Source organism: Haliotis rufescens, unplaced genomic scaffold, assembly GCF_023055435.1.
Source record: "Haliotis rufescens isolate VD_foot unplaced genomic scaffold, xgHalRufe1.0.p SCAF_19, whole genome shotgun sequence".
In the NCBI taxonomy this organism is placed as follows: Eukaryota; Metazoa; Mollusca; class Gastropoda; order Lepetellida; family Haliotidae; genus Haliotis; species Haliotis rufescens.
In genome coordinates, this window is record NW_025963879.1 from 8,356,351 (window position 1) to 8,369,039 (window position 12,689).

At 38.2% G+C, this 12,689-nt stretch overlaps 1 protein-coding gene across 3 annotated transcripts in view; it reads right to left on the reverse strand.

Annotated features, from left to right (window-relative positions):
* LOC124123237 (septin-7-like) overlaps positions 1–12,689 on the reverse strand; it is a 112,450-nt gene that overhangs the window by 79,989 nt on the left and 19,772 nt on the right. For all 3 annotated transcript variants that reach the window (XM_046486539.2, XM_046486538.2, XM_046486537.2), the window contains 2 exons: positions 4,632–4,908; positions 2,107–2,213 (listed from right to left, as the gene is read on the reverse strand). In XM_046486539.2, the coding sequence (XP_046342495.1) occupies positions 2,107–2,213; positions 4,632–4,908 (384 nt within the window). The remainder of the gene's footprint in view (positions 1–2,106; positions 2,214–4,631; positions 4,909–12,689) is intronic.

The window sequence follows — 12,689 nt, forward strand, 5'->3', positions numbered from 1 at the left end:
TCTTTTGGTTTCTTCATATTTGAAGGCCCATGTTCTGTATCTTTAGAGACAGAATTTGATCGTTGGTTAACGGTTCTGACACTTGCGGACATAATTAAAATTTTACTTCGATAATTGAGAGCACAGTGAACATCGATGTAATGATTTGCATTGGCCGGTACAGTCACAATATAAAGTATGTGGATCACTAGTTGAGAAAGTGCGCTTCCACTTGTTGCCATCCTGGTGTTTCTCCCTCGTAATCTGCACTATAAGATGTTGTGTTCATCGGAGGAATAATAATAATTAAAAAAAATAAAATAATTCTCTACAAACTCAAACACATCCCCACACTGTGGCGATGAGAAACAGCATGATGTAGCAGGTTGTGAGGGTGTGGTAAGGGTACAAAGCACAAGGAGCAGCCATGGGAGGACACGACCGAGGTCCCAAATGCCGTAAGTTAATGCACATTGTTATTACAATGTAGCGTTGAATGTGGTATCTAAGTATAAGGTGGAAATTGAATTGCCAGCTAGGGTACACTTCACCTTTGACAACAAGAACCATAGCATGTCCACATGCATCCTAGTTGTAAATACTGCTGTCAAGTATTTTCAAAATCTCAAGTCATATTAAAAGGCACTAGTTCACCGCTAGACTGATCTAGATCTAACTAGAATGTGTTTTTACTCAAAAACATATATCTGTGCATTCCATTTTGTTGATACAATAGTTCCAAGTTGTTACTGTAAAAGTATTTGCAAATCTGAAAAACAATAATAGCAAATTATAGCCTGGAAAGATAATGGTTTCATGCAGAAACATTCATTATAACTGTCGAATTTTGGCATGAAACAAATGCTACTTGCTTGAGACTTAGTCAAAATTGTTTCCATGGAAACACAACAATTACCAAAAATTAAAAATTGAAAAATATGAAAAGGCTATAGTAGAGCATATGGTTATTGCACATGTATTGTTTCATGCAAAAAATATTCATTAGTTTGAGAGTTATAGCCTAGAGTTTTTTTAGTCTAAGTTGAAACATAAAACAAGGGGCATCAGTAGATGTCAAATCCTCCAGTCCCTACAAATTGGAAAGAACAAATCATCTGACTGTTACTTTAAGTCCAACTTGATGAGAGAATTTCTATCCAATCTGTTTGTCCGTATACAGGAGTAGTTATTGAGCGATCAAAACTATACTTCTATGTCAGGTACACAACAGTATGAACAGAGTCAAAATCAAACTTGCTGCCATGGAAAAGGAATTTTATTTTTCTTCTAAAAATGCCTTAATGGCAAAAGGCACCAATTGACAACCTGGTCTTTGTGTGTGCAAAGTGCCATGAAAGAATACCTGTTAGTTTTAGAGATATGGTCCGATCAAAACTATACTTCCATGTCAGGTACACAACAGTATGAACAGAGTCAAAGTCAAATTTGTTGCCATGGAAACAGGAATATTTTTTAGTTTTTAGAAATTCCTAAATAGCAAAAGGCACCACTTTTACCCCTAATTAATACATGTATCAAGTTTGGATGAAAAATGATGAACAGTTGTTTAGTTCTGCTTCGGAAAAGACAACTGCCTCTGTTTCAGCTAAGCTAACTTGTGTCCATGAAAACAGGGAAACATCAAATTTTGAAAAATTCCTAAATAGCAAAAGGCACTACTTCAGCCCTTGGTTAATACATGAACCAGGTTTGGATGAAAAGTCTTTCATGGTTTTCAAGTTGTGCTCCGGAAATGAAATACACCATCCCCTTTCGAGACAAAGTTCAAAAATAAAAATAAAAATAAACATTTCAAAACTCTGTAAATAGCAAAGGGCACCACTTCAATATCTATTGGATATTTGAGCCAATTTTTGCTATGACATAGACATGGGATAGAAAGTAAAATAAACATTTTATATGTTATTCCAGATAACACATACATGCTGCCAGAAGAAATGATGCAACCATTTTTCCTTGTTGCCTCTATGACACTTGCCTTTAAAGGTAATATCACCAGTTTATCTCCAGACAAAAACACAGAAATAGAGGTGCAATAAGGGTTAAACCCAAGAGATCATGCCTGTTAAATTATGTAAACAAATCTCTGTAAAACTCTGTACTTACACTGACGGTCTTCTTGATGCGATGTGAAGGACCAGGGTAGTCCCCACTGTACAAGTCAGTGAGGAAGAGAGAATTGATAAGTGTTGATTTTCCCAAACCAGATTCACCTGCAACATACAACAGATGCTAATAAAAGTAAATTGCATCATGGTTATTTGATTAAATATACAAAGGAAAGTCATTTTACATTCATTATTCACTATACGAGTGAACCAAATCTTCCACCTTCATCGTTAAGAGATTTGGACACTTGGACAGAAACCTCTCTAGGATGAATTACAAATACATCTGGTGACACATCTGTGGCAGCCTGCTAGAAAGGTGCGAGCCTGCCTGCCTGCATTCAGTCATCAATTCAATGACCCACTTAGAATTTAATATTAGGTTTCTTCATCTCCATGCTGACATAAAGTCCCAGAAATATAATTCTCTTATTCAAAAATATTTCTACAAAGACAAAATAAAACAAGCATGAAATACTCATATCCCCCATCAACATGATCAATATGACATGTCTGGTTGTGTGCAAGCCATTAGCCCCTGGTGTTTCTTGCCATCTGCATGTTTACGATAGAATATGTAACTGTATTTGTGATGAGTTATGTTATTACCTACAATGATCAGGGAAGGAAGGGAGTTCTTACTTTACTTAGAAATCATTGAGAGCAGGGGTTATCAAGAGGTGTACTGAGAAGTACAGCACCAGTCATTTGATGATCTGAGTAGTAGACTGGCATCCTGGAAAGCCACAGCACTGGCATGATCAGTAAAAATCAAGTCCAATGTAGCTCCAAGACAGTGAGTTGGAGAGTTAATGAGTTGAGTCATTTTTTGCACATTAAAGAAATCTTCAAATTTCAGTTTTTCACTCCGATCACGAAATTCCCAGTAACTAGGACATGTTCACATTCATACTGCTTGGAGAGATCCTGAAGTTTCTGCATGAACAGCAAGTGAATGTGACAACTGTATCCATGGCACCTTTAGAGGAACACACACATAAGCAATGCAGAACTTGCCCACAAGAAAGGAAATGTATTCAATACTGTGAGATGACATTATATCACATAGCTGGACAGTGTTCTTGAAACACAAACACAGCAAATACAATGTGTAGTGCCTCCTGTATAGACTTGATATCCTTGGAGGTTTTAACTGTAATCATTGTTGTGAGTTTCTGTAAAAAACACAAAACATGAACCCCACCGACAAACTTATCATTCTTCACATCTTCAAAATAAGCACTGAGTGATCAAACATCTAAGTGATCAAACATTCAAGCGAGAGCGACATTGAGTCCATCACCATGACTGTTCTCTACAAGGTGTGTCCAGGTGACCATCCTTTCATTCCACATTCTAGTAATATCATCCAGTGCTTTTTTGTTTACTACAATTAAGTGTTCATCAAAACCTACAAGTTTTGGGCCTTTCCTTGATCTGACCCCACTGAGCATTGTATACACTAGACCAGACTGGGCTTTAAATTTCAAGTCAAGTGGTATTCATCTTAATTAGGTATTTATTAGGGCTGCACAATGAGGCTAATACGATCTGTATCACGAATACGAATATTAATTCACGAATACAATAACAAGTCAGCAGTTGAGGTATTTTTGTAATATTCAGTGAAACATAAACAACATAAATTATTTGACATGGTTTGTTAATTATTAATATATTCTACATTTATATACTGCACTAATCAAGGTACTAGTATCTGCTCAAATTAAATATTATAAGAGTGTTGTCTCTGAAGAAATCTATGCATATAATGTTCTTATGGATATTTTTAGGTACAGGGTATGTAAATGCACATGCTTGCATATTCATAAATATTCGATTCAAGTGGCCACAAATAAAGAATTTAATTCACGAATGGATATGGTTCCATTCACAGAATATGTGAGTGAATCGTAACAGTCCTAGTAATTATGGTAAAGGTTCTCAGACAACTCTGCATGGATCTTTTTATAGAATGTGTAAATGATTTCTGAGATGCCATAGAGACCTATCTATGTGCCAAGTTTAATTTAAATATATCTCATGTTTTTTTAGTTCTGCTCCGGAAACGAAACGTGACGGACTGACAGAAAGATGGACGGACAGCACCCATTCCAATGTCCCCCTTCCACTTCATGACTGTCTGATTAACAGGTCTATATAGCACTGATTTAATCGGTTCCCATCATTAGTATCGGATAAAGCCAATGGATTAACGCGTGTCGGATTAACGAGACTTGAACTTAGTTGAAGTACTTTGTAAACATCACTTTTTGACCAGAAATCCCTTAAACATCAAAATAAGAATTTATTATTATCACTATTATGTCATGTTTTAGTTTCACATTTGTCAGGGAGGATACAAAATTGTCAGACACAAGTTTGAATTTGCACACTTTTGAATTTATCGGACAGATTGCTAGTCGCCTTGCAAACTTTTTCGTGAAGACCAAGTTGAATCAAACTTGCCCTAGAATATACGTCATATGAGTATTATCATGAAGGCAAAAAAGAGCAACTCACCAACTACCATCAGTGTGAATTCAAAGCCTCTCTTCACAGACTTTCTGTACACCTGATTTGGGAGATTTGCAAAACCTACATATCCTTCCAGTTCTTTGTGTGTGTCACCATACTTTTTCTCCCGTTCCTTCTCCTTATCAAGCTCGGTATCTCTCATATATTCCTTTTCCTTCACTCTTTCTCTGTCATATCCAAGACGAGCAGAAGGGTCAAACTTTGTGGTGGGTCCATCCCCGCTACCTCCACGAAAAAAGGCTTCTCTCTTTGCTGCATTCATCTGAAACAATCAGGCAACTGTATACCACCAACCCTTGTGTATAAGAAGAGAAGATATGATGCTTATATACAAAATTCCTGAATAAAATGTAAAGTAACATGATGCATGCCAAATTCAGCTGCAGGTTACAACGTAAGATCAAGTTCTGGAACCTTCAGAGGCATTAAAGAATTATTTATTTATTACCTGAAACTAAAAATGTTCATATTAAGGTGCCACTTGCATGTATCTGATCCGTGTTGCTGTCTAGCTACCCGTTATAAGTTAGTCATCAAAACATAAAGTTCCATGCCTCCAGCTACCTTTATAACAAAACTTAAACGTTTTGGGTCAAATGACAATCAACCTATCTTGGCTATGAGCTGCCAGAATTTTTTTAATTAAAAGCATATAGGGTGTTAAGTAAGGATAAGATTTATGGATGAACAACTTCTTTATTACAACTGGGAGCAACATTTCAGTGTAGGTTCTCATACCGTTGTCAAGCAAGTGATGGTTGACAAGTATATATATATATACAGGTAGGAGGCAGTGTTTATACAGTAGAGAAGATATCAGACGTAATTACACCGGAGTGGAGAAGCCTGCTATGTACACAAAAAGAGTAGTAAACAAACTGACCGACCAAGTCAGTAATATAAAACAAAAGGGTGAAGCGAGTAAAATAAACAAAAAGAGTATTCATGACTGATTGGGGTCTTTGATGAGTTATGGTATGCCTGGGGTCTTTTGATGTTGATGGCTTCCTCTAGTTTTCTGATTTTGAAGTCTTTGAGGTTGGTGGTGAGGGCTTTGACTTTATCCTACTGGATGCTGTGGCTTGGATTGTCACGGATATGGTCTGATAGTGCTGATTTAGAGTCATCTTTGGAGACTGAACTTTGATGTTCTTTAATTCAGGTTTTGAGGGGCCTAGATGTTTCTCCAATAATATATACTGCTCTTGATGGTTAAAGTTTGTGGCTGGATGGTGGTTTTCCTGCAGCTTTAATTGTGTTATGAATGGTGTTACTTCTCCTGAAAACTACATCAATGTTGGCCTGATTTTTTAAGAGTCTCTGGATTATTTTCCTAACTGTTCCAAAGTAGCAGAGGGTGATCACAAAGGTCGCAGTTTTTTTACGGGGAAATTTCTGAGATTTCTTCATGATGTTCTGTATTGTCTGTTGTACTAGCTGCTACATTGATGTAGTTTTCAAGAGAAGACACAACATTCAGAACACAATTAAAGCCACAAGAAAACCACCAACCTCAAAAACTTGTGCCTTATTTGACTAATCAACGTTGAAGGTATAATTCTTCTACTATGTTAATACCTCTTGCCTTACAGACAGCATAAACAAGCCAATTATACACAGTAGATGCTATCTTTAACATTTATGCCATGCATCCTCAGATCTATCCAGACATATCACAGAAAGTACTCATTAATATCAGAAATAACAAGAGTCATCAGTAGACAACATATTCTCCTGGTCCAGCCTCATGTTCATTTAAGTCCAAATCTTCATCATGAAAACATAAATATATACTGAACCGCAAAAGAAACGTCCCCATGAATAGATATATGAGAAACCTTATTTGTCAAAACACTGTAAACATACTTTGAGACATATTAAAAATATGAAACGTGGCAAAACTGATCATCAAGGTTGAAATTAAAGTGTCAAATGTTCTTAAAGTGAAACACAACACTAGTCTCTGGGAAAATGGCATTACAAGTCAGTATCTCTTGAGTCCGCTATGTGCATTGATGACTGCTGTGCAACGTCGATACATGGAATGGATGAGGCGGTTGATGAAGGCCATAGGCACTTGAACCCACACTCTGAGGAACACATGACGCAGTTCAGCTGCAGTTGTCCGCCTTGGTCGGACGTCATTCAGCCATCTTTGAATCTCGTCCCACAGGTGCTAAATGGGATTAAAATCGGGACTGAGGGCAGGCAACTGCATGGTTCTGATGCCACTCTGCTGGAGGAAGCCTCTTGTTGCTCTTGCTGTGTGTGCACAGGCGTTACCATGCTGAAACTCGTGGTTGTGGCGATGTGCCAAATGAGATATGGCGTGTGGACTCAAGACTTGATCAATGTACCGAGCTGCTGTGACACCATTGCCTCTCCCAGGACCGATGTTCTGGAAGACCACAGGGCCGACCCTCTGTGCAAGACCAATTCCACCCCACACCATGATGATTGGACCAACCCACGAGTCTCCCTCAACAACACAAGCATCTGAATAACGTTTCCAACGGCGTCGCCAGACTCTCTCTCTGCCATCTGCTGTTGAGATACAGCAACGGCTCTCGTCTGAGAAGAGGACTCTTCTCCACTGCTGGTGGCACCAATGCTGGTGCTGTGTTGCCCACCGGCGATGATGTGGTTTCAGAATGGGTCCTTGGTATGGCCTGTGACAGTGGAGGTGTCTGCTCGTCAATCGTTGACGCACAGTGTCCGCACTAATGTGTCGCTGGTTTGTCCCCATGGTCTGTCGAGCAGTTTCCACAGCAATAAAAAAGCGATTTTGAAGATGCTGCCGCACAATCTCACGATCCTGACGTGGATTAGTATTAAAGAAGTTGTTATCGATAAAATTGTGTCTACCTTGTCATCCGTCAACTTCTAAGTAATGCCTATCAAACAGGGGTAGAAACTAACATTTTTGTTCCACTAGTCCTTATAATGATAACATATAGCGGCACCCTTATAAATGGCAAACTGCTACTAGTCCTTATGATACCTTAACTATTGGCCAGTTTGGCAAGGACTACAGGACTAGTGCCAATTTCTCAAAGATGGTAATACACTATTAACCACTAAATCTGAAATTGCCACCAAGCTTGGTGAAACTTTGGCAAATCGTTCCTCAACATCCAATTATAACCCTCCGTTTCAGAGGTTTCAAAAAAAGCAGGAAAAGAAAAAAGTAAATTTTAACTGATAATGGTGAGGACTAAAAGGAAACATTTTCACTCAATGAATTACATACTGCCCTAGGGCAAGCCTATGACACTGCAGCAGGAGCCGACAACATCCACTATCAGCTCCTGAAACACTTCCCTGATTCATGTCTAGAAACTTTACATAGTAATATATAGAGGTGTAACGATACGGGAGGGTCGCGATACAGGGGTTGCGATACGATACGTATCATGATACAGTGTTTACTGGTACAAGCTAAGCCAAGTTGATGTCTTTCTGCTATCTAAAAGATGTGACAAGTACAGTTGAAGAAGATATAAGGTGTTTATTTACTGTTATAGCAAATTGTCAGCAATACATTATGTTTTACTGAAACAACAAACTGGCTTTGAAACTGTTAACGTATTTCATGGGCGCACCCCCCATCCCCCTTTTTATTTCCAAAAAAAAATCTTTATTTCTGTATAAATTACCACCAAAGACAATAAATAGATCTTAATTGTGCACCCCCCCCCCCCCCCCCCCCCCTTTCAAAAAAGCTGTATCCGCCCATGTATTTCATGTATTTTCTTGAGTATAGTGCGCACGCCCCTCTAGCAGGTTCAATATTTTTGAAAAAAAGAAATTTGAATATTATGCGCAGAAAAAAATTACACTGTACCCCTTCAGCGAAGTCCGGCAAACGAACAGGTGATGAGAAACTTCGTCAGTACAAATTCTAAATTTGAGATAAAAAAAATCACCAGACATGTTGATTTACCGTTTAAATTGTATTTTTTGTTCAGCTAGGCATAGTTTTATATCCAGGGATTAAGGTTACCATGTGTATTTTCTCGTAAACTAAGCTGGACACAGCAATCAGCTGTACATGTACACACGTTTTCTTGGAATCTACCGGTGATTCGGTCAAGACACACCCAATGATATAACTTTACAGTATTTTAATGCAAGGATCGACAAAAGATGTATCTGAAACTATTTTTTTATCAGGAATGATATATTCCAATATATTGTTAATTTAGATGCAGCTTTTACTAAACATATTTAAAATAATAATAACCCTAAGCGGAGCAGCTGATCGCTATTGCCGGGTATTATTTTTTACATGGAACCAGTCTGACCAGTCACCGTCAAGGCTCCCGTGCACGTGATCGCGTGATCGTGAGAATTACGTGTTGACATAGAATCTTCCAACAAAAACAAACCTGACTTTTAACAAATCAAAGTATGGCATTTATGATATGTGTATCCATTCTCTGTCAACTGAAATTCCTTTCAAGGCGTCAATAGCGGTAATCTGATCGTGGTTGCTGTTAATAACGGTGAGTTGTGCGATCTTCCGATCGCTTCACACACGATTTCGCCGAAATTAATTAAAACAATATTAAAAGGAATTTTGAATAAAATTAATGAAATAAGTTACAAACATAAGTCCAGATATACAAAGAACACTTTTTTATAGCCAGACAGTGTAATTACATGAATAATTTGCGAACTTCAGTATGGATTTGTTGACATGGTATTTCCGGTGTTACGTGCTCACGGTAATGTCTTTCCATGGGGGAAAAACATCAAAACTCATTAATTCGTGTATAATGCGGAACCCTTTCTACACAGCTGTGTATTTTGGAAAAAAAGTGCGCACTATACTCAAGAAAATACGGTAGGTAAAACTGTGTTATGAAAATATCGTATGTATTGCGATACATGCTTTCCAAATCGATGCATCGTATCGTGGGCTGTGCATCGGGAGACAATATTGTATCGCCGTATCGTTACACCACTAGTAACATACTGGATGAAATATGGACAACCGGAAATTTCCCTCCATTCCTATACAAATATACAGATCCTTCCAATTACCGTCCAATATCAGTAACTAGCTGTGTTTGTAAAACCATGGAGCGCATGGTCAACAATCGATTAATCTGTTTCTTGGAGTCCAATAACCTCCTGAGTGACATCCGGTACCATTCACCGTTTGGTGCGTTTAGAATCATTTATTAAAAAATCCATTGTCAACAAACAACATACTGTATCGTCTGTATAATAATTTTTAAATATGTATGTGAATAATGAAATGCTTGTTTTTAAATTTGGTGTGATGATTTTACAAACTGACATTACTATTAAAAAATCCATTGTCAACAAACAACATACTGTATCGTCTGTATAATAATTTTTAAATATGTATGTGAATAATGAAATGCTTGTTTTTAAATTTGGTGTGATGATTTTACAAACTGACATTACTGAAGGCTCTGTCCAGGAGGTTAAAGTCCCCCTGTTTTTCACTAGACCTATTTATGTGCCAAGTTTGGTGAAGAAATAATGTAAGGTTTTCAAGAGCTGCTCCAGAAATGAGTACTACCACCATTTTCAGTTTAAGTCAAAGTCGTTGCCTGGGAAACTCGAAAAATAATTTCTTAAAAAAATCCCAAACTATCAAACGGCACCAGTCATTTGCCAAGTTTGGTGAAGAAATTAGTACGGTTTTCAAGATCTGCTCCGGAAACGTGCACTACCGCCATTTTCAGTCTATGGCAAAGTTGTTGCCAGGTTAACTCAATTTTTTAATTTTTTTTTAAATCCCAAAGTATCAAAAGGCACCAGTTCACTACTACACCTGTCTATGTGCCAAGTTTGATGAAGCAATATTGTACGGTTTTCAAGATCTGCTCCGGAAACGAGGACTACCACCATTTTCGGTCTAAGTCAAAGTCGTTGCCATGGAAACTCGAAAAATATTTCTATTAAACATCCCAAACTATCAAAAGGCACCAGTTCACCACTAGACATACCTATGTGCCAAGTTTGGTTAAGATATCTCTCATGGTTTTTGTGTTCTGCTCCGGAAATGGAACGTGACGGACGGACTGACGGCGGAAGGACGGATGGCACCCATTCCTGTATCCCCCTTCCACTTTGTGGCGGGGGATAAAAATGTAACAATCATCAACCAGTGTTTTAAGCCAACTCATTGCTGAGAATCTTTTAATATTGGCTAGTATTGTGCACAACCACCAGTAGCTAAAGTGATGACATAAATCCTGCTGGGGTATCATGCATATCATTTTGTCACGTATATTTGACAAAATGTGTTTTATAATATAAATTTGCATTGATGTCTCACTTGTGAAAATATCAACTTGTTCTCATCGCCATATGGCTGAAATAATGCCAATGCAACATTAAGTTTTAACGAACAAACTAACTAACTAATTTTATAGCATGAATTGGAAAACATTAAGATTCAATGAAGTTGAGAACTGTGATTTACGAAAGTACGAAAGTACAAAAGTTTGGAAGCTTAGAAGATCTAGCATGGTGACCAACAAGCTGTTTCAAATTAGACCATGAGAAATGTATCATTATTTTGCTCATCAAGGAATACATTGATAGGGAGGCCCATTCCCAGCTTGATTGTTCAAAAAGGTTAATTTGGTTACACCCGCCTGCACTACTTTTTCAAAAGTCATTACCTAAGAAACATTTTTTAATATATTTTTTTAGCCTTGTGACTGTTTTTTTTAAAATGAACACAAACTACTGCCACAGCAATTACGATGACAGTACACAATAGAGTGGTATTGCAATATTCAATGACAGTGTATAATATAATGGCAGTGGTCAGTATCAAATACAAAAATACAATGGTGATATCAAAACTCAGTGATAATATCATATTCATCCAGCTGCAACAGTGGTCAAGCTACTGAGATGGGGAACGCAGGGAATCAGGGATGATGAGTGATCCTAAAATGAAAGCTGGTCCTGAAGCGATGAAATGCGTGATATATATCTAAACACGCAATTGTCCCACTATCAATATAGTCTACCTAGCTACTGGACATTTCTACTCAGCACCCTCACAACAAAGAACATTCCATGTGTTTCTATAAAACACTATCACCGTCCACGGTAAACCGCACCGAAAGTTTTCACAGCACACTAGCATCTAAATAACAAGAGGCCCATGGGGCCTGTATTGCTAACCTGGATATTTACGCAATCAACTCTTTTTAGCCCCGCCCTTTAGTCCCTGGGGGTGGGAGTAGGGTTCAGCCCCTCCATTTCTCAAATTTGAATCCCCACCATTGGAGAATGCTTTCAACCAAATATGGTTGATATCTATCTCTTAGTTCCAGAGAGGAAGTCGTTTAAAGCAATATAGCCAAATTACCCCTATCTCGCCCTGCCCCGCCCTGCCCCGCCCTGCCCCGCCCTGCCCCGCCCCGCCCCTTGGGGGGATCAGCCCCACCATTAGTACAGTTTTGAATCCCCAACATCTAGGGATGCTACCAACCAAATATGGTTGATATGTAACTCTTAGTTCCAGGGAGGAAGTCGTTTAAAGCAATATAGCCAAATTACCCCTATCTCGCCACGCCCCTTGGGGGGTCAGTCCCACCATTTGTACAATTTTGAATCCCCACCACCTAGGGATGCTTCCAGTCAAATTTCATTAATTTCCAATTAGTGGTTCAGAAGAAGAAGTCGTTTGAATAAACTATTGATGTACGGACGCATACAGGCGACTGAAGGACGGATGACGGACACCACGGTATGGCATAACCTTACCTTGGTCCTTCGGACCCGTTGAGCTAATAAAATAATATTGTAACTTCCTGACCACAACTTCAATTAAAAAGTACTACATTCCTGATGACTGATCACTGTCCAAAAGGAAAGCAATGAGCGTCCCAGAAACTCAAAAGAAACAATGTAACACAGTTACAATCATTGTTCAACACTGCCATATAACTATATATAAGTACATATTATATATATTCAAGAAATAGAGATTGGTCTATGTCTATGCATAGTGTAATAAAGTTTAGTTTTGCCCTGAACTATTAT